The 21,223-nt window shown below is 39.8% G+C and overlaps 1 protein-coding gene across 1 annotated transcript in view; it reads right to left on the reverse strand.

The window, feature by feature from the left end:
• Window positions 1-21,223, reverse strand: part of TTLL5 (tubulin tyrosine ligase like 5) — a 256,896-nt gene that overhangs the window by 141,389 nt on the left and 94,284 nt on the right. Inside the window, exons 20-26 of the mRNA XM_081104716.1 lie at window positions 19,227-19,265; window positions 13,754-13,908; window positions 12,523-12,829; window positions 7,852-7,972; window positions 5,110-5,256; window positions 3,956-4,059; window positions 1,306-1,433 (exon numbers count right to left, since the gene is read on the reverse strand). Coding sequence (XP_080960842.1) covers window positions 1,306-1,433; window positions 3,956-4,059; window positions 5,110-5,256; window positions 7,852-7,972; window positions 12,523-12,829; window positions 13,754-13,908; window positions 19,227-19,265 — 1,001 coding nt within the window. The remainder of the gene's footprint in view (window positions 1-1,305; window positions 1,434-3,955; window positions 4,060-5,109; window positions 5,257-7,851; window positions 7,973-12,522; window positions 12,830-13,753; window positions 13,909-19,226; window positions 19,266-21,223) is intronic.

Here is a 21,223-nt window from a genome sequence, read left to right on the forward strand (position 1 = left end):
GAGCTAAATAGGCTTTTATGGACTAGCCTCAGAACCTAAAATTTTTTTAAAACATTAACACTGCTTTTCTGGGGAAAACAAACTCACATTTTAAACGGCCAATTATCCTGGCCATTGCCATATTAGACTACCGTAGCCTAAAGAACAGGAAAAAACTCCACCTTTGAATCTGCCATTTAACTCCTTGACAAAATTAGTTTATTGAGTACTATATCTTACACTTTCAACTAAATTTTATTTTATTTTCATCTAAATTTTAAATGAATCTTACATTTAAAGCACAGAACTCTGTTTATAACAGAATATCACTGCTATTTTTTTTTTTATCATGTGACGTGACCTAGATACTTTGGTCCACATCAATTCCAAAATCCCCAATCATGGAGTTCGCTAACATTGAAAACTTTTAGAAACATGTGGAAACATTCTGGGTTACTACAATGACTGAAAAAATTTAATGGAATTTAGTGAATGGAATTAAGGATATTAAACATCCCACGAGGTATGGAACAGTCCTACACAACAAAGAATTCTCCTACCCCTAATACCAATGGTGATGAGCTAGAGCAGTGGTTCTCAACCTTCTGGCCCTTTAAATACAGTTCCTCATGTTGTGACCCAACCATAAAATTATTTTCGTTGCTACTTCATAACTGTAATGTTGCTACTGTTATGAATCGTAATGTAAATATCTGATATGCAGGATGGTCTTAGGCGACCCCTGTGAAAGGGTCGTTGACCGCCAAGGGGGTCGCGACCCACAGGTTGAGAACCGCTGCGCTAGAGGAAGCAAAAAATGTAACAAAAATGAGGTATCATTAGGAGAAGCAGAGAAACAGATTAAGAGCAGCACATGCTTTGAGTCAGGCAGGCAAAGGCTCAAACTCCTGCCCCACAGCAAGGCGATGGGCATCCTTGAGCAAGTTACTCAGTCTCTTTTGGCTTCCGTTTTCTCATCTGTAAAGAAGTTTTAAAATAGCACCTACTCCATATGATTTTTGGAAGTAAAAAAAGAAGATCATGTCCAGCAGATTAATAGGATCTCTCACTAAATGTTGGCTACTAATTTGTCTTGAAAAGCTCTCTGCTGTTAATTATCATAAAAAAACCAGTTCCTGTCCCTCTTCTGCCTTTAGCACAAAAATGTAATGTAATGCCTCCATCTCCCCCATCTGGCACTGTAACATATCACCACCGTGGCGTCTACCATTGCTTAGACAGCACATTATTCTTGGCTCTCCTTTGCAGATCTCTTATTTTTCCACTTGTTCTTCTTATTTTTCATGAATTAACCAACATACTTACCGCCCTTTGCTCCACTATCAGAGTAACTGTTGCTGTTTTTAGAGCCTTTGGAGTGAGTCCCCAGGAAGACGCTTGCAGACTTGTTTTTTTGGGTATAAAAAGTCAACACCTCCTCCAGTTCAGCCTCACTGCAATGAGGAAAGAAAGGATGGTCAGAACTGGAAGCTGTTCTGGAAAATCTTCCCACCAGATTTTATTATAAAAATGGAGTAAGCTGGAGAATGGGAAAATGAAAAGACAAACTGAACACTCCTGACTAATAGATGGTTAAATACAATATAAGTAAAGCAATCTAAAAATTTCAAGCTTTATTCCTTCCACAGTGAATTTTCTAGATCTGCATTGTCCAATATGGTAGCCACTACCTTATAAGTGATTATTTAAATTTAAAGAGTTAGAATGAATAAATTTAAAGATTCTTTTCCTTAGTTACACTAGCCATATTTCAAGTAACTACAACACAGAAAGTTCTATTGGACAGCCATGTTCTGGATCAGGGATCTACCAACTATAGACTGTTCCAGATCAGGGATCCACCTGACCAGCAGCCTGTTTCTGTATGGCTCCCAATTAAGCATGGTTTTTATATTTTTAAAGAACATGCTTTATAAAGACTCCATGCAGCCCTCCAAATCTGAAGTATTTCTTCTCTGGCCCTTTACGGTCTGCCCACCCCACTTCTGGATAATTGAGGTATACTCACTAAAAGAGCCACTGACATTGGTCTATGTCAGCACAAAGGGGACCCGCCACTGTAACCTTGGAAGAGTTCCCTGACCATCTATACAATGAAGGAGGACGAACTAGATGTTCTCTAGGTCACTTCAAATATTGAAATTATATGCACCTTGTGAATACCCACAAAATAAAAGTATAAGGAAATAGATGAAAGCCCTTATGATTCTTCCAGTCCATGTGTTATACATGGATTCTGTAACATCTACAGCAGCCTCTCAATGGCTTTTTTGCATTTTTCCCCTGGAGCCTGGCTATGTTCCAGATAAGAAGCCTTCAAATGAGCAAAATAGTCCTGCATTCTCACAAAGAACCTATATCCCGTCTTTAGCACACACTGTAATGACAACCTAGGAAATGGCATCTATGCATTTCAGGGTGAACCCTAAGGTCTCTGAAGTGGCACAAGATAAACGCTTAAGTAACTACCAAAGACCTAGGGCGTAGGCTGCCTCTGCCTGTCAGTGTTTTATTTGGCCTTCACAGGTTACTGACAGGGAACGGTTAAGGTTGGTCAGAATACAGGCTTGCTTTATACCGCTTATCTTAGCCTCTGCCCACTTCCCAATTTATGTTCCCCCGCCTGACTCCTGCAGGTGTTTGAATTCAACAACCCTGACAAAGGCATCCATGTACCACCCAAGCGTAATAAAGGAACTGACACTAGCACCTATTCCCACAATCAGCATTTAGTCCACAATCAGTGATAAATATAGTTTACCTCCAAATCTATATCCCAGCTAATAGTATATATAACCCATTTTGACTCCCAAGTTAGGTCAAGTAGTGGAATATACATCACTTCTTTAAAAGTTGTTTTTTCTTTTCTTTTTTATATTTTAGGGATTTTTAAGATCTCTAGGAGGAACTAGAAATTAACCTTTTTATTTTAAAAGAAACATTTTGTGAACATAATCTAGTATTTGTTTCTTCTCTATTTTTATAATGTTGACGTGACAAACTGTTTCTTGCTTTGTTTCTATACCTGCTTTATCAATCATATTACTCAAGACCCAAGAATGTCAACAAAATAACTACAGGATTATGAACTCCTAAAAAATGATGTGTTTGCTGTATGTTTAAGCACATGATATTGAGGCTATGATTAGGTCTACACAGGCATTAAACACAGATCATACCATGCTGGTGACTGATAAACCACAACCTGATTTAACTTCACAAATCAACCGAGAGTTGATTTTTCTACTGCTTTTCTCTCCACTGTGACTTTGATGGTTGAAACTAATTAATGGAGTTATACAGATGTTTTATCTTTTATTTAAGTGGTTGTGTAGAAGTCTGTTTTGTTTTAGACAAAGGCCTTTAAGTACAAATCATACATAATATAAATACCTTTGCTACCTCCTCCTTTGGAAACACACTGTAAATGGACAAAATGGCCTGCTAATTTATATCAAGATAGAGAGCCAAATGCTAAAATTTTCAATCCCTAAAGACTAACCCTAAGCATGAAGGGCTTGTTCTATTTTATATAAATTAGGCGTAACCCTCACAGTGCTGAGAAATTGCCAATTCCTTAACCCACTCAATGTAGGCAAAATTTGGTCATCTCTCTGCATCAGTAGGCCAGGGATAAATTCAGATCCAGTAAACACTAGAAGCCTCTAACTTCAATTTTCCAAAGGGCTCTCTCAGCACTTTGAGTGATGTGTACTTTGAAGGCTGTCTAGAAATACAGCCCAGATAACCAGCAGCAGTGTTATGATAAACTAAACCATGACAACAGCAACATAACTGGCTGAGCTATGGAGAGGCCAAGTCTAAGAAACTCTTTTTTTCCTTCTAAGAGTGATTTTACTCACATCCATATGTTAGGAACAAGGGAATATTGGGAATTCAATGGGGCATATGGAAGATGGAACAAGAGTTTTAATTCTTCAAAAATGTCTTCTACCTTGCTTGTTTAATGAACTCCTGAAAATTTTCCGCATTCACCCCATCTTCCTCTTCTTCCTCAAGTTTCTTCTTCGATTTCTTTTCAGCCATCTGGTCTGTTTCCTACCCAGTCCCCAACCCCCACAGAAAAACAACAAGATAAAACCGACTTCCGATAAATGCACATTTCATCATCTGGTTTCACAGCTTAGTAAAGACATTTAATTCCTCTATGGACTTCTGCCACCCATCGATATGATACATTGCTTTCTGCCATTATTTCATGAAACATTTCTATTCACAGAGCCCACTGAGAAAAGGGCTTTTAATAGGATTTTACTAATGTCTATGGCCATACTTATAGCTTCAACAACATGACAACAGAGACTGCATTTTGTTACAATTAGGGAGAAAAAAGATAGGTCTTGGAAGATACTCCTATACCAACCAGCACCCAAACTGAATAAATCCTTCATTTACACAAGACATACCAAAATTCTGAACAGATCTGGAAAAAATCGTGGGCTATGGATTCAGTTATGTTAACTCCACCAATCACTCCACGCATCTTTTAAAAAGCCATTTCGTTTTTCAGGCCTCAGCTTTTCCTTTTGTAAAATGACCATATGTTTTATAAGCAAAAAAATATATTTCTAAAGCATTCTGAGACCCTTGGATAAAAGATGCTTTATGAAGTAATCTAACCAAATAATGTATTGCCTGGGCTTCACTGTAAAATGATGCCACTGGTTAAATGTTCTAGGGAACAAAGTATAACTCTCTCGGGAAAGAAGACTGTAATTATACTAAATATTATACTAAATATACAGTTCAAATTAGCTCTCAAATAGTCAATTCACCACTGTCTACAGGCACCATCGGACAATGCAAATTCACACAGCCCAGGAGTGGTCTCAGGTACAACAGTGCTCGAAAGGAATATGCCTTGTGATAAGCGTTACCTATGGCCACTGGGGCCCTCAGAAGTAATAAGTTAGTAGCCTTTCCGCCCAACTGGGTTAAGGAACGAGGCCCTGCTCCCTGTAGCAGTCACACGCGGGAAAATGAGGCTAGAGAAGAGAAGGACTTCGCCACCCAGGGGGACAGAGGCTTCTAGACTGTTTCTGACAGCGCGCAGCAATCTAAAGCAAAGACTAACAGACAAACACCTACCTTGTTGTACACAATGATAAAGTCACCCAGCTGATGGGCCAGGATTCTCCTGCGTTCCAGAAGTGCCAATCGTCGGCTGGGTAACACCATCCTCAGTGAGTGCTGGAGGTTACCTGATGCTCGCTTGAGGAAACGAACCACTAGCTCCTATGAATTAAGAGTCATTGTGGAGGGAAAGCAGGGATTGTGCTAAGCAAGAGAAAACAAGCTATCAAGGGATTATACAACAGAGAAGTGGAAAAAAGCAAACTATACATTTCAACAAATAAGACCTAGAGCAAACATGTTAGGTGTAGGAAGGATACAGAAAGACATAAAACAAAGGAAATGCATTCTCTTCTCTTAATAAGCTGGCAATTGGAAAATCAATATCGATAATTGTGCAATAAAGCAATAGCTGTAAAACTACCATAATTCATATACAAATAGTGTTATAACCATTTAAAGTGCAGATTTCACTTCTAATAGGGTGATCAGAGAAAGCTATTTAGGGAAAGTGGCATTCAAAGATAAGTTGTGGAAACAAAACCATGAGAGCAGATGAAAATATCAAAGGTGAGAAGGTAGAGGAAGAATACAGAAATAGTCATGCTTAGAGATAAGGGGGGGGGGGGGGGAGAATCAGAAAAACAAAACAAAAACTACCCAGATCACACACACAGCCCCATGGTAGAAACATCATAAATGTCGAAAGAAACCCAAGAGAAAATAGTGTCATGGACGTTGAGGGAGGAAAGAGACCCATGCCCAGAGCTTCCAAGAGGCTAGAGATGGAAAGAACCATGACCAAGACATGGCCTTAGATGGAAACAGTATGAGATAATATCAAAATCACACTTTCAGTAGAAAAAGGGGAACAGAAGGAAAGGGAACAGAGGGAAAGAAAGAACCCTTACTAGGCTTGAAAGGTGATGTGTTTTTTTCTGTCCCAAGGATAAGGGAGTCTTTAGAATTACAGACTGGCAAGCAGCGCTCAGTGGAGGGTCATTCAGGGGAAGAAAGAATGCATCTCACTTGAATGGAAGAAAGGATTCTGAAATCTGAATACACACCAATCAGATCATTCATAACATCATAGACGCTGCAAAGAAAGATTTGCAAGGCCACACGCCTTAAAGATTGCTGTTCCTCCCCTCCTCTGCCAAACACAATAAAATTGCCTTAAATGACAGATGTTGGAACCGTATACTGATGTGCCTTCTGTGAGTTATGTGATAAAGAACCTCTAACCCTAACCTGGACCAGAGAGACAATTCTACACCTACCTTCTTCATAAACAAGACCACCGCACAATCCTCAGGGCAGGGGTCAGGGTTTGCTTCCTAGATATATTTTTAAAAATAAATGCACAGAACTGGTATTAAATTTTGCAGTGATGATCCTAAATAGAAATGCTGTGTGAATTCCAAGCCAACAGTTGAGTGGTTATTCTCTTCTGAGCTATTTTTTTTCTTCTTCTTGGTTTTGGTTTTTTTCTATTTGATTTTGGTTCATTGTCCTTTGATGCCAATTTATTCCAGTATAAAGAAATAGCCTCATAGCTAGAGGGTTGGATTTCATAGCTCTACTCTGCTCCCTGTACTATAGGGTGGTTTAAGCTGTTATATTAAAACATTATTTTTTCACAGTGGAGCAGACAAACTGACTCTCAAAAAGGCAGTTTCAATTTTCCACTTGGAAAGAGCAGAGCTAACATTTTCCACTGATGGCTGAGAGATTATTCACAACACACAGGGTTTTATCTCTGGGTTGCAGTGGCTACTTTAAATTCACAAGTTGTTTTCTGAGACAGCCATCATGTTTTTATAATACGCTGGGCATATTGTATGCCTCTTGAATGTGGAGAACTGGAAATTACAGTAGGGACACAAGTGAGCTGGACAAAGGATGCAACTTTCTAAGACTTAAAGGTCCCTCTCTTTTTTGTTGACAGATCCCTGTGGTTAAAATGGCTACGGAAGGGCTGTAGCTTCTTCCATAAACACTGACTTTGCCAAAGAAACTTAAGTTCATTCTGATCCAAAAGGAAAAACCTTGCTAGAATATTAAATTCTAGGCATGTTCAAATGACTGAATCACAGTAAAAATTATTACATAAGTTTGTTTCCAGTAATCTAAGAATTTTATAAAGGTACAACCAGTAAAGAAGAAATGTTAAAATGGAGTTTATAATCTCAGAAGGCCTATGATAAAGCATTAACTTTCAAAGAGCTAACTTGACACCTGAGGACAGAAAAATAAATGCCTTATGACTCATGGAAACAATGGAAGAGCAAATAGTGTACAATGATAACATCCGGGTTCCCGTTCCAGTTTACCACATACAAGCTGTGGGACAGGCAACAGGCAAGTTACCTCCTGTCTCTAGGTCTTTGCTTCCTCATCTATAAAATGGGAGGATAGAGACTCCCTCAAAGAGTTAATAAAACATAAACTTCCTTGAGAAAAGATTCTAATTGTTATTCTTTTCAAGGGCTTTGCACAGGACCTGACATCTACTCAGCAGTCAATTTCCATTTCGAAATGAAAGAAACTGATGCCCTCAACCCCTAAGTATGATGAATATGGCCCCAGAACAAAGACTTACTTCACATTAAAGTAAGAGAAATCTATACACCAGATCTGAAATAATTCATTGACCAAAAGAATATATTGCTCTTCACCCTAACAGAAAAAAAAAGGGAGGGGAGAGAGAAAGAAAAGGAAAAGGGAAAGTAAAAAGTTCCAACCGAAGAGCCTCACCATCTGTTCATCTTCCTTGGCAGCCCAACTGGCACTGAACGTTTGACCTCCGCTGTCTTTCATCAGGCGGATTTGGACATGCTGGAGATAGGCAGAGAATGCTATTCGGGCCTGCACTTTGCTATAGAAATCCAAAACAGCATACCGTTATGAGGCAGAATGGCAAGCCTAGCAAACGTGTACTTGCCTCTCTCAAAGTGGCTTTGAGGATCCTTCTAGTAGGATGGCTAAGAAAAATAAAGCCCATGAACCATATAGTCACTGGATAAAGATTCCTTCTAGAACAGTACATGAGATTTTTTCTTTTAAAAGAATTAGAAATGGAGAGTCCTATTTATTTTCTCATTATTTCCACAAGGGAAACTCAAACAATAATAGAAAGGTCAGGTTTCCTACACACGTATGTATCTTTGAACTTTTTAAACAACTTCCTTGGGGAACGGACAGGAAAAATAGTGAATCTTCACAAGAGTCTTCGTATTCATGTAGAAAAGTTTTTCTGCCTTGGAGGCTCAGAAGAACATACTTATCAGTTAGTGCAAAAGTATGGCTTTTGCTATGGCAACTAATATTTCTGGTGTGCAAAAGCCTCCAGAGCAGGAAATAGATAAATCCTACAAAGGAACTTTTGAGACCAGATTTTAAGGTCATGCTTTTCTCAACTACGAGACGAGAGTGGCAGAGGCCCAGAACAAATGAGTGAGGGCCAACGGAGTTTGGCACAGACAGGCTAGGATAAGCCCAGATGTTCAGTGGGAAAGAGAAATCCTCGCACACGGTACACAGCTCCTCGGCGACATCGCCGAGAGCCCACCTGACTGCTGACTGGTGGTCTCGGTAGGAGGCCAGGAAATCTGCTGAGGACAGTGTGGCAGCCGGAGGAACCAGGACACATGCTTTTCACTTCGGCGGCTGAGTGCAGCAGCCCTGTTTTCTTTCAGGGGAGATGTTGGTTACTTCAGCTGATCGGCCTTCTGACGCTCTGGCCAAATTACATCAGCGAAGATTGGGCCCAACACAAACTTTGTTTACAATCCTCACATATGCCATCACGGAGTGCTTTCTACTCACTGTTCCTCCAAGGTTGGGATGAGGGGCTCGTCCAGAGTGAACTGGAAATCCCAAGGGGGTGTAGGTCTAGCTTCCATGTGTGTGTTGGAGGGACTGGAGGGGAAGGGAGTAGGTTGAGGAGTAGATTTGCTTTGGAGAGTTTAATACATAAGATCTTCAGAGCATGAAATATAAGAAAGGCTACCTCTTTGTTATTAATAGGGATAGTCTATGGGAGTATAATATGACATTGAAAAAAATAAATTTGTATTTTCAAGTGTTTCTCAGCAAGGACAATAATTATATTCTTGTTCACCTGGGGACCATATGTCACTTTCCCCTCAACCATTCCCATAGCTTTACCTCCACAACAAATTCCTTTCAAATCAAAGTAAATCAATTTTGGTCAACGAATTCACCTGCAATAGAATGAACTAGAAATAGCATGTGTCAGACACCTCTAAATTTAGCAGAATACCCAGTTTTATTGATTAGTTTTTTAATGTTAAAACATGAAGGTCTTTGGATAAGGGAATTATTGCTTAGAAGATTTCAATTGTTATTTTGTTGTAAATCATTGTCGAAAATCAAATAAACAAGTACTAAGTTTTCTGCCCTTGTTAAGAGTTCCGAAGGATGTTAATCCTGAGTTTGCCCCTAAGGTATTAGATACATTTGTTAGCTAATCATTTGAAACAAACAAACAAACAAACAAACAAAAAGAGAAAAGAATGAAAACCACTATGATTTACACCAAAGAAACAAAAAACAAAAGCCTATGTGGATCCTCAGTATAAAAAATAGTTCTGATTAGTTTTGCTCAATCGTTGGAGCATCAGCCTGTGGACTGAAGGGTCATGGGTTCAATTTCCGGTCAAGGGCATGTACCTCAGTTGCAGGTTCAATCTCCCGGCCCTGCTGGTGCTCCAGTGGGAGGCATCCAATCGATATTTATCTCTCTGTGTCCTCCCCCCTCTCCCCTCCCTTCCACCCTCTCTCTAAAAATCACGGGGGGGGGGGAGGGGGGGGAGGGTGACGGGGGAGGGGAAGAGAATCCTCACTCCTTGGGTCAGGATTAAAAAAACAAAACAAAAAAACTAACAACATAGGAAGTGCTATCAACATATGGAAGTCTTATCAAATTAAAAATATACCTATAACTAGGGGGCTGGGGCATGGAGTCTTGAATCCTTGCCATGGACCTCACCCAGATTCCCAGTAGCCACTCTGATGCCCCATAGAATGATGGGCAATTCCAGAAAATAGTCTGAAAACCACTAATTTATATGAACGCATACTGCAATTACAAGTTTACTGGCTAAAAGTGAGATCCATAAGATTGATGAAGAAATAATTATATCCATAACAGCTAAGTAGAATGTTATTGCTGGAAAGGACCTTAGAACATAGTCCGGTGGTTTTGAAAAGTTCAATTTCAATCTTCCCCCTCCAGAAAACACAGCTTGAAAAACACCTGCCTAAGCCCATTCTCTGGCCTAACAGAAAAGGAAACAGGCGTGGAGAAGCTCCGACGGCCCAGGATCACACCGCTAGCTGGTAAGCACGAAGGCCAGAGCCCAGGTCTCCTAACCGAGTTCAGTGTGCTCTTTACTAATGAAACCATTCTCACTCTCCAAACCTTAACTCTACCCCCCATTTCCCAAACCCCAATATTGCTCTCCACCCCTGCCGTGTAAGAATTGACCACTAACTTAGAAAATAAAGGCCGGCATGCATACATACCTAGACTTCCTTCCCCTTTAACTTCTAGTCACTGCATTCATCCCATAGCGCTTTCATTCTGACTTACAGGAAGAGAAACCCCTCCACTAGCCTCTGCCACCTTCCTTTAGGACCCTTCTCTATCAATATAGCCACTTCTGCATCCCTAATCCTCTACCCATAAAATCCTTCCCTTAGTTTGCTCTCTCCCATGCATCCCCACCTTCCTTTCATTGCCAAATCTTCTGAAAAAGTTAGTTCACACTTGCTTTTTAATTTCCTTAAATCACAATTTCTCTTCTATCCACTATCTCCATCCCTGGACATAAATGTAGGCACTTTTCACTCCCATCTTGACTTGGGCTGTCTGAGGCACTCTACAGCTCGGATAGCTTTTGCCCTCCTACACCCTCCCAGCTCACTGCCTAACTCTCTAGCTGTTATTTGTCTCTTTACTATTAAACATTGGTTTCCCCAGGGCTTAGTTCTCTTCCGTCTTCCATCGTCTATGCTTGCTGAACCAACTGAAATGCACAAGCACATCCACTCTGAACTATCAACCATACAGTTCTGTTGAACTCTGACCTTCAAAGCTATGTTTTCTATCTACTGGACATCTTCATCCTGGAGCACTTTCACGTCACTGTGTCCCAGACAAAACGTTATTTGTATCATCAAGCTAACGCCTATGCTCCTTATACTGATGGCATCACCAAGTTGCTGAATTTGGAAAAGTCAGTCTCTTTGGAGTTCTTACATCTATAGAGACCAAGCCCTGACAATTTTAACTTGCAAATTTCATTAATCCTATCCCTTTCTCTCCATTCCTATAGCTACTGCTCTGGTCAAGGCCTTCATCGTCCTGGCTCTGGACTACTGTTAACAGCCCCCAAAACTCACCGCTCCGCCTTCAGTTCCCCTCCTACCAATCACTCTCCCACAGTGCAATCAGAATTTATTTTCTAAATTAAGATCTGACCACATCATTCATCTACTTAGAAATTAGCATTTAAAAATCAAGTCCAGACTCCTCTTTGTCTCATTTCTTACCATATCCTTCTCTCCATGACTTAACTCCACTTCACATGACTTACCTCCTCCTCCTCATTCGGAACTCACCTCAAAAGTTACCTCTTTATGTTCAAACACCAATCTAAAGAAACCCTCTGTCCAATTACACACTAACACTACACCCTTTTGTTGTCTTCATAGCACCTCCTACTGCCTGAAATTACCCTGCTTCTTTGTCTACTGTCAGCCTTGCCCACTAGAGTAAGCTCCATGAGCCTGTCCTGGTCTCTCTCCATTGTAATACTATGCAGCCTAGCACAACTCCTAGCACTGAACAGGTGCTCAGCAAATACTGTTGAGGGACTGAATGAATTTTCTATCACACCTCTGTGTCTTTATTTCCTCTACTAGCACTTCCACATGTAGTTGGTATCTCCCAAACCTCCTGAAATCCTACTCATCACTCAAAGCCTGGTTCAAATACTGCCTGCTCCCTAATGTCTCTCTAGCCTTCCCAGGCAAGACCAATCAGTCCTTTCACTGTGTCCCAAGAGGACTTACCCCATGTTGGGGTCACAGCCCCTGCTCCTTAAGTGTCTCCATGAATCACGAGCTGCTTGAGCTCCTTGTGCTCTTGGTGCCTGACACTAAAACCCAACAAGTATTCTTCCAGCCAATGAAACCTGGATTTGTATCATAGCTTTCTATCTTGGACAAGCCACTTCTCTAAGACTCAGTTTCAATAATAATAATAATATCATATCACAGTCATGACTTCACAGGACGACTGTAAGAGATGAAAATGGCTCGAAAGCCACCAGCACGATACCTGGTACACAAATGTCAGCTGTTATCCGTTTTACTGTTACAGTTACGAAGGGTACATACCTGAGGTTGCCGTTCTCTTGCAGAATCTGCATCAGGTTAAATTTAGGCTCTGGTTCCTGAGTCTCAGTTTTGCAGCACTGTTCACCTTTATTACTCCATTCTGAAACTTTCATGGCATTTTCTTTGGGTGAATTTTCTACTGTTGTGCTCAATGAGGAAGTGTATTTGGCTTGATTTTCTCCAAGGGACCCTGCAAACTCTTCCTGGGAAGCTTCTGGTTCTTCATCTTCATTTTCTAATACAACTTCTTCCTCCTCTTCACTCTCTGTCTCAGTTTTAACATTCATTTCAGCTTGTTGGGTAATCACTAAATGCGAAGAATCACTAATGTTGCTGAAAAAAGGATTAAAATTTCCTCTCTCCCAATACCTTCCTTTTATCTTTTTAGTAAAAACCCATAACTAAGCAACACCACAAGTAACACATTAATAGCATGCACACTTCACTCTCCAATCTTATATATTCTAAAAACCTAGTAATGATTTTCAGTAGTTGATGTTTCTCATCATAATACCAATGGCTCTCTCACAACTTAAGGCAAAATAACATCTTAGAAATCTCTTAGGGTGTGTTAGAGGTTTTTGAAGAGAACCTTTCATGAAGGTACAAAGAGCAGGGAATAGCTTTCTCTCCTGTTTATTCATTACCCTTCTCCTTCATTGCCTTGAAGGTCTATGAGAACAAGGGCCAAATCTTTTATATTCACCAATGAAACCCCAGTGACTAATGTGCCTAACACAGCTGCTCACCAAATGAGGAAAAGAGGGAAAGAAAGAAAGTCAGTCAGTCCATTAGTCAGTGAAAAATGGATATAGGAGCATCTGGGAGAGAAAGAAGTTCCACTTTGTCTGTTCATGTTTAAAATATTTACAGCATTCAGCAATGTCAACGGATAAACTGGACTTAATATTTAATCATGAAATAACAGAACAGTAATGCTGAAGCTTCTATTAAACTTAAGCAAATGCTATTTCTAAAGTATCAGATATTATATGATGCTGACATACGAGCAAAAACCAAAATGCATGTGCTTCGCATGTTCAATACAAATGTTATAGAAGGTTTAAAAACTTACAATCCTTTTGAAATTCAGTTTCAGAGAAAAAGGACTATACAAAAACAGTAAGTATATGTGATCGGATGGTTCTGATTCATGGAGTAGTAAGAAGCTGATTAAATGAGTCAGGCAGGGCCAGATACTGGACTTTGGTGAAAGCTCAGCAGCACGTACCTGGGTATTTTGCCCTCGTCCTTATTTTCCCACTCCGTCGTCTACGTTTTCGCACTTCCAAAGACAGGAGCTTCCTCTCATACAGAGCAGCATGCAGCCTGGCTTTTGAATTCATACTCTCTACCTTCAATTCCGGTGCTCCATCAGTAGTTACTCTACGGGGGAAAAAGCCTTCAGAAAGTTCTCTCCTTTATTCTAAGGCTAAGCTTGACAGAAATCTGTAATGGTGATAGACTGGGCATGCTCAGAAGGAACTCTAGTGAATTCTAAAAGGTTTGACAGATGAATTGAAATGCTGAAATCTACATTAAAACTTCCATAATTGCCTGAATTTGTTAAATATTCTGAACCAATATATATCTGAAGACAATGTTTAAGTATTTTTAGATATTCAGTAATACTGGCTATTTATTGCAGAGATCAGAAAGTGCTACCCAATACTTTATGCCTTAAGAACAACCGGGAGATACTGGTAACATTTTAACTCTCAGACTAGGTGGTGGCTAGAGATGTTTATTTTATTTATTTATTTTTTCTTAAAGTATTATAAAGAGTATTACATATGTCTCCTTTTTTTCCCCCCCACCCTTGACAATCCCCTGGCCTCCCCTACCCCCCAGTGTCTTATGTCCATTGGTTATGCTTATATGCATGCATACAAGTCCTTTGGTTGATCTCTTACCCACCCCCCTCCTACCCTCCCACCCTCCCCGGCCTTCCTGCTGTAGTTTATTGTTATTCATTATAACTTAGAATTATACAAATATTGTCTTGACTATACCATGTTTAACAAATATAGCGGAGGTCAGATGAGGGGAGGAATGGCTGATAATCATGAATATGATAGCACGGAGCTGACTGAGACTCACAGGGGAAGGGTCTTGGTAAAAAGTTACCAGGACCTTGGGACACTCCAAGTCTCAAGTATTCCAACAGGAGGAACTCCTCCCTGAGAACCTACTTCGTTATGGGAGTAGGAGGGGCAAGGGGGCAGGGCTCTTCAGGTGCTGAATACAGGTCAGGAGTTAGTCAGAGGCACAGCCAAGTGCAGACACAGATGTAGGACAAGGCCAAATTCAATCAGCTCATGAATGGGAAAGGGATGTGGAAAGGAGACGGCAGCAGCTACATTAGGCATTAAAATAAGTCACAAATGAAAGAAGTGACAGGTATCAGATCCAACCCAGACAAGAACTGGGTAAAGTACAGGGCAGCAGAGATAACCAAAGAGAAAGAGGGTTCTTGGTCACTGGGCCAGAAAGAAGCCTCCATGTTAGTGTCTGAAGGCAGGCAGCTTTGAACTTGGCCTCTTCAACCCTCTAGAAATCAAAGTGGATTCTCTTTGAGGTCAAAGAATCATCTCCAGTCCCCGAGTTCGATGGAAAGACTGTGTCTTTTAGTCTATTTAGGACTTGGAGGGATTTCTGGATGGATGAAAAGAATGGTAAATCTTTTGGAGGTCTTCTCTTTAGAGGAGAAAACTGCGTCAAGAACAGGGAAGGTCCTGACACCAAAGGCAGAAACGGGAAGCAAATTAATGAACTTTAAAAATGAGAGTCCCGCCCTAACCGGTTTGGCTCAGTGGATAGAACATCGGCCTGTGGACTGAGGGGTCTCAGGTTCGGTTCCAGTCAAGGGCATGTGTCTTGGTTGCGGGCACATCCCCGGTGGGAGGTGTGCGGGAGGCAGCTGATCGATGTTTCTCTCATCGATGTTTCTAACTCTCTATCCCTCTCCCTTCCTCTCTGTAAAAAATCAATAAAATATATTTTTTAAAAAATGAGAGAGTCCCAACTGAACACTGCTCTGCCCTCCCACTTATACACATACACATATTTGTGAAAACAGACATTTAGCCAAGTAAATAAAGAAAATAAAACAAATCTGATATTTTAAAATAATAACTATGAGCTTCTAAGAAACGCAGAATAGATAGATAAATTCTAACTAGTACAAGGGATGGAGGCAGGAAATGCTGGGGAAAATATGAATCTAATAAACAGAAGGGCAAGGAACATGTTTGTTTTGAGCACTGGATCAGTGGTGCTTATCAGACGGCCCAGTGCACAGCTGACATATAACACTTTTCAAATTAATAAACAATTGAAATCCCTATAAATTAAACTATAATACCTTTCAGCCGCTTTTATTTTGCCAACTATTTATTATGAAAATACTTAAATGAACAGAAAAGTGTAAGCAATGTATAGTGAATATCCATTTACCTACTGCTGTTTCTACAATGAATATTTTATTGTATTTGTTTCATCACATGTACATCCAATCTTCCATTCTTCATCCATCAACCCATTTAACTTTTAAAGGATTTCAAAGCTGGACACAGATATCTGTGCACTTCCCTCCTAAAGACTTCAATATGCATATCATTACCTAGAATTCAATATTGTTTTGCATTTTTTGAGGGTTTTTTTTGTGTGTGTGAGCTAAAAACTATACACAGTTAAATACCCAAATATTAAATTTCCATTTGATGAGTTTGACAAATGCCTACAGTTATACTATAACCCAAACTCTAATGTTACTCTCTCCTCAGAAAGTACTCATGCCCCTTCCCAATCAATCCCTTTCTCACACTCCCAAAGGAAAACACCATTCTAAATTTTTTCATCCCCTATTTAGGTTGCCTGTTGTAGAACTTCATAAAAATGAAATCATATAGCATGAACTCTTTGGTGTAAGTGTCCTTTCATACAGCATGTTTTTGAGATTAATCCATGTTGTGTGTATCAGTACTGATCCCTCCATGTTGCCTAGGATTAGTCCACTGTATGAATAAGCCACAGTTCACCTGCTCTCCTGTTGTTAGATCCCTAGGTTGTACTGGAGGAGGGTCTCTCAGCCCCGCCTGCCCCCTCTCACAGTCTGGGAGCCCTCAGGGGCAGGAGGTGACCCAGCGATCAGGGGAAGGCGACGCCCCCATCACACCTCTGCTGCTGCCACTGCCGACAGCGTAAGCCTTGGCGGCCCTGGTTACCTGAGTCTCGGGCCAGCCCTGGGCGCCTGGGGGGCTGAGGGGACTGGGTGTCGCCATTTTGAGGGCAGGGCAGTCAATTAGCATATTCCCTCCTTATTGGCTGTGGGCGCCGCCATCTTTGCAGCAGCATGGCAACAGCATGAGGGTTAATTAGCATATTCCCTCTTTATTAGATAGGATTTAATATTTTTAACAGGTATAGAAATATTCAAAATTAGTATTTTAGCTTATATCAGTTTTACTAAGTGTTCTCTTCCCATAAGAAATTCAGACATTGTTTGTAAGTTGTCAAAGTAGTACAACAAGATTGTTAATAATATCTTTTTTTTAAAGTGGAATAGCATGAATATCACCTAAAACCATTCTTTTAATATTTTTATTGCTTTTATTGATTTTTTTATAGAGAGGAAGAGAGAGGAATAGAGAGTTAGAAACATCGATGAGAGAAACATTGATCAGCTGCCTCCTGCACACACCCTACTGGGAATGCGCCCGCAACCAAGGTACATGCCCTTGACTGGAATCGAGCCTGAGACCCTTGAGTCTGCAGGCAGACGCTCTATCCACTGAGCCAAACCAGTCAGGGCAATAATATCTTTTTTATGTCTTTAAAATCTATAGTGATATCCGTCTTTCCTATCTCATATTGGCAATTAGGGTTCTCTGTTTTTTTTTTATAGATCAGACTACATAAGGGTTTATCAATTCTGCTATCCTATCAATGACCAATTTTGGATTTTATTAATTTTCTTTATTTTTTAAAATTTTATATCTGTCCTTTATTATTTCCTTTCTTCTACTTACTTTGGGTTATTCTTCTTTTTCCAGTTGCATAAAATGAATATTAGATCAGTGATTTAATTCTGTTTCCTAATATAAGCACTTGAAGATATAAATTTCCTTAGAAACACTCCTTAACTAGATCCCACAGATTTTAATGTTATATTTTTATTACCCTTCAGTTCAAAAATTTTCCTTCCTGATCTCTTCCTTCACCTGTGGATTATTTAGAAATATGTTAATTCCTAAATATTTAGAGATTTTTTTCTATTTTACTGATTTCTAACCTCCATGTGGTCAAGGAACATATTCTATATGCTTTTAATCCTTTTAGATATATTAGGACTTGTTTCATGCTACAACATATGGTCTGTCACACCATCTTTCATTTGCTTATGCCTCTATACCACATAAAAAAACCCTACTGATGGCCAAACCATATAAAATGAGTGGCAAAAAATGAACAAAGGACAGAACTCACTGATTTTCAAATATTCTTGTTTAAGATTTTATCTTTTTTGTTTTGTTTTTTTCTAATTTCAAAATTGATAGCATATACTCTAGGAAGCATATTCCTCGATTGAAAACTGGAGAAAACTTAAACACTAAATATGACTTTTATTTGGAAATAAGCTACAAACTTGACTTGTTTTCCTTTAATTAAATGGCAGTCATTAGTTTTCCTTTTAAAATATATATATTTTTTTATTGATTTCAGAGAGGAAAAGAGAGGGAGAGAGAGATAGAAACGTCAATGATGAGAGAGAATCATTGACCAGCTACCTCCTGTACGCCCCACACTGGGGATCTAGCCCAAAACCCAGGCATGTGCCCTGACCAGGAATCGAACCATGACCTCCTGGTTCATAGGTCAACACTTAACCACTAAGCCATGCTGGATAGGCAGTTTTCCTTCTTTTTAAAGGAAAATTAGATTTATGCTTTAGAAGGTTTGAGTGAGAGACCAAGTTTACCTTCATTCTTAAATGTAGAAGCAAAAGCTAGATAAAGAACAGCAGTTGCCAACGGGTGGGCTGTGGACCACTGGTGGTCCGTGAGGTCCGAAAGGTTGGCGACTGCTGATATAGAATGTTTCTTATTGTCCTCATTTTGCTTTTTAAAGATACATAAAACAAAGGGGATATATGTGATGTCTGAAACCAGAGGGTGTGAGTTTAGGTTGAAGAGTTTTGTTGTAGTTAGAATCTTCAGTTGGATAAGGCCATCTCAGCTCTTCCTCTAAGACCTTTCTTTCTCTCCTCTGCCAAAGTGAGCAGCCACAGGTATTTTGCATATTTTTAGTTTCGTGGCAAATTGGAAGTAGTTCTACTCAGTCCCATAAGGTGCAGAGCTGTATGCCCAGGTATGTCAAAGCCAAAACTTAACCTCTTATTTGAATCTAACACGGGCAGTCATGAAATTTCATTAATATTTTGGTCTCTCTTACATAGCCAAAGAAGAATACTATTATTATCAGTTGAAATGATATACCTGTAGTTATAAGTAAGCACATAAATCCCAAACTTCGATTGTAAAATGTTGCTACAGAATAATGTTTTGATAGAAAACATTTTCATGTTATTACTCAAGCGGAGCCAAATTGCAAATGGTTCTATGAAGTATCATGCATATTTAGTCTGTGCATGATCACATACTACGCACATGGAAAAAATTGCTCAACTTTTAAAAATCAGTTACCGTGTTCTTCCTGTCAATAAGCTTCTTCTTGGGTTTCCCCTGCAGAGGTAGAAAGGACAAGTGGGTTAGAGCACATCACAGATGTTCTCTCTGGGTTCACACACTCACACCTGACATTTGTATTGTAGAGATTCAGCATGAAATTATGCCAGGAAGACATGTTGAGGGAGAAGCAGCAGAGAGATGACTGAGAACATGCCCAGAAAAGAACAGAGTACCCGGAGCTTGAGGGAGGATCAAAAGACAAAAGGGATAGAACAAATGAATTCTAGAGAAAAGTTGTAACAGTTACTTGCATGTGTATATCCAGTCACAAATCAAGTCACATTGTTCTTCACAGCAATCATGTGAAGGAGGTTACTATTAGCCCCATTTATAGAAAGAGCATTTTATGACATGCCCAAGGTCGGAGCTTAATAGGCTTAAATCTGAACCCAGGGCTTAGGTTTCACACTCCAGTACTCTTTATGCTTTCACTGAACTGTATTAGGAAAAGAAACCAATCTCCATTCTTATGAGGTCCAAAGAGCTGCTCAAGAGAAATAGACTTTCCACACATGATGCTTGCTCTCCATCACTTGGGCTCTAACCGAAGTAGGTGAATGCCATTCATGTTAAATTGGCTTTTGTTTTTTCCTTAAAAAAATTTTCTCCTCATTCAATTTACTTTCACCTAACACTCTTTTCTTAAATTTCCCCAGTTTTACTTGTACTCATTTGTAATTGTGTATATGTAGCTCAGTATAATTTTATCATTGTGCAAGTTCATGTGCCCAATGCCAGGCAGGATACTGAACAATTCCTTCACTACAGGGATCCCATGTTGCTCTTTTGTGACAACATACTGCTTACCTAACCCCAGGCTCTCGTTAATCAGTTCTCTATTCCAAAATTGTATCATTTCAAACTATTATATAAATGGAATTACACAATGTGTAACCTTTGGTATTGTGTGGGTTTTTAAGACACAAATGCAATCAATATCAAGATTTTCTATCTATAAAAAATCAAGTGAAAAGTTTGTCTTCACCAAAATGCTTTGTCTTCATTCCCATGTCTTCTATTCATGCTAATGACCTCATATTATCCTACTGTCATCAGAAAGTCTCAAGATTATCTTAACTTTTCCATCATATAATGGTTTTTTCCCACTAATTTGCAACCATGACTTCACATTACCATCACCTACGCAGCTTTTTAGTAAATACTAGTACTTCAGAGTTTGGGGGTGGGACCAGGGGATAAACATGGTTTACCAGATCCCCAGGTGTTATTAATCTGAAAGGGTTAAAATCATTATCATAATGTATGAAAGTATGTAAGATACTGTTTGCCAGAGCAGGGTGGGTAGGTGAGGGAGGAGTGAAGGAGGGCAGGAAAGAGACAAAATTAACCTATAAGAAATGATTAGAGAATTAGTTTGAAAGTAGTTCTGATGATAATACAATGGAATCCGCAAGAGGGAAAAACATCAATTCAAATAAAAGAGAAGAGACTTATTGGAAGATGTTAGTGCTTGCAATAAATACAATTTTAATTCTTCAATTTTTCCAAAGCATGTTTTTGAATGTGAGCCTACCATGTAGTATATTCGTGACACTGACAAAGATGAACATAACAAAGTACTTACTCATAAAAGTCAACTTATAAAGTAGAGAGACTAGTTAGAAAACAGGCAATTATAATATAACTAGAGGCCCGGTGCATGAAATTCGTGCATGGGGGGGTGGGAGAGAGGAGTGTCCCTCAGCCCAGCCTGCACCCTCTCACAATCTGGGACCCTTTGGGGGATGTCCAACTGCCGGTTTAGGCCCGATCCCGCAGGCATCTCTGTGGGATCAGGCCTAAACCGGCAGTAGGACATACCTCTCGCAATACGGGACTGCTGGCCCCTAACTGCTCACTTGCCTGCCTGCCTAATTGCCCCTAACCACTCTGTCTGCCTGATCTCCCCTAACCACTCTGCCCGCCTGCTTGCTGCCCCTAACCATTCTGCC

The sequence above is a fragment of the Myotis nattereri genome, assembly GCF_964212035.1.
Source record: "Myotis nattereri genome assembly, chromosome: 1".
In the NCBI taxonomy this organism is placed as follows: domain Eukaryota; kingdom Metazoa; phylum Chordata; class Mammalia; order Chiroptera; family Vespertilionidae; genus Myotis; species Myotis nattereri.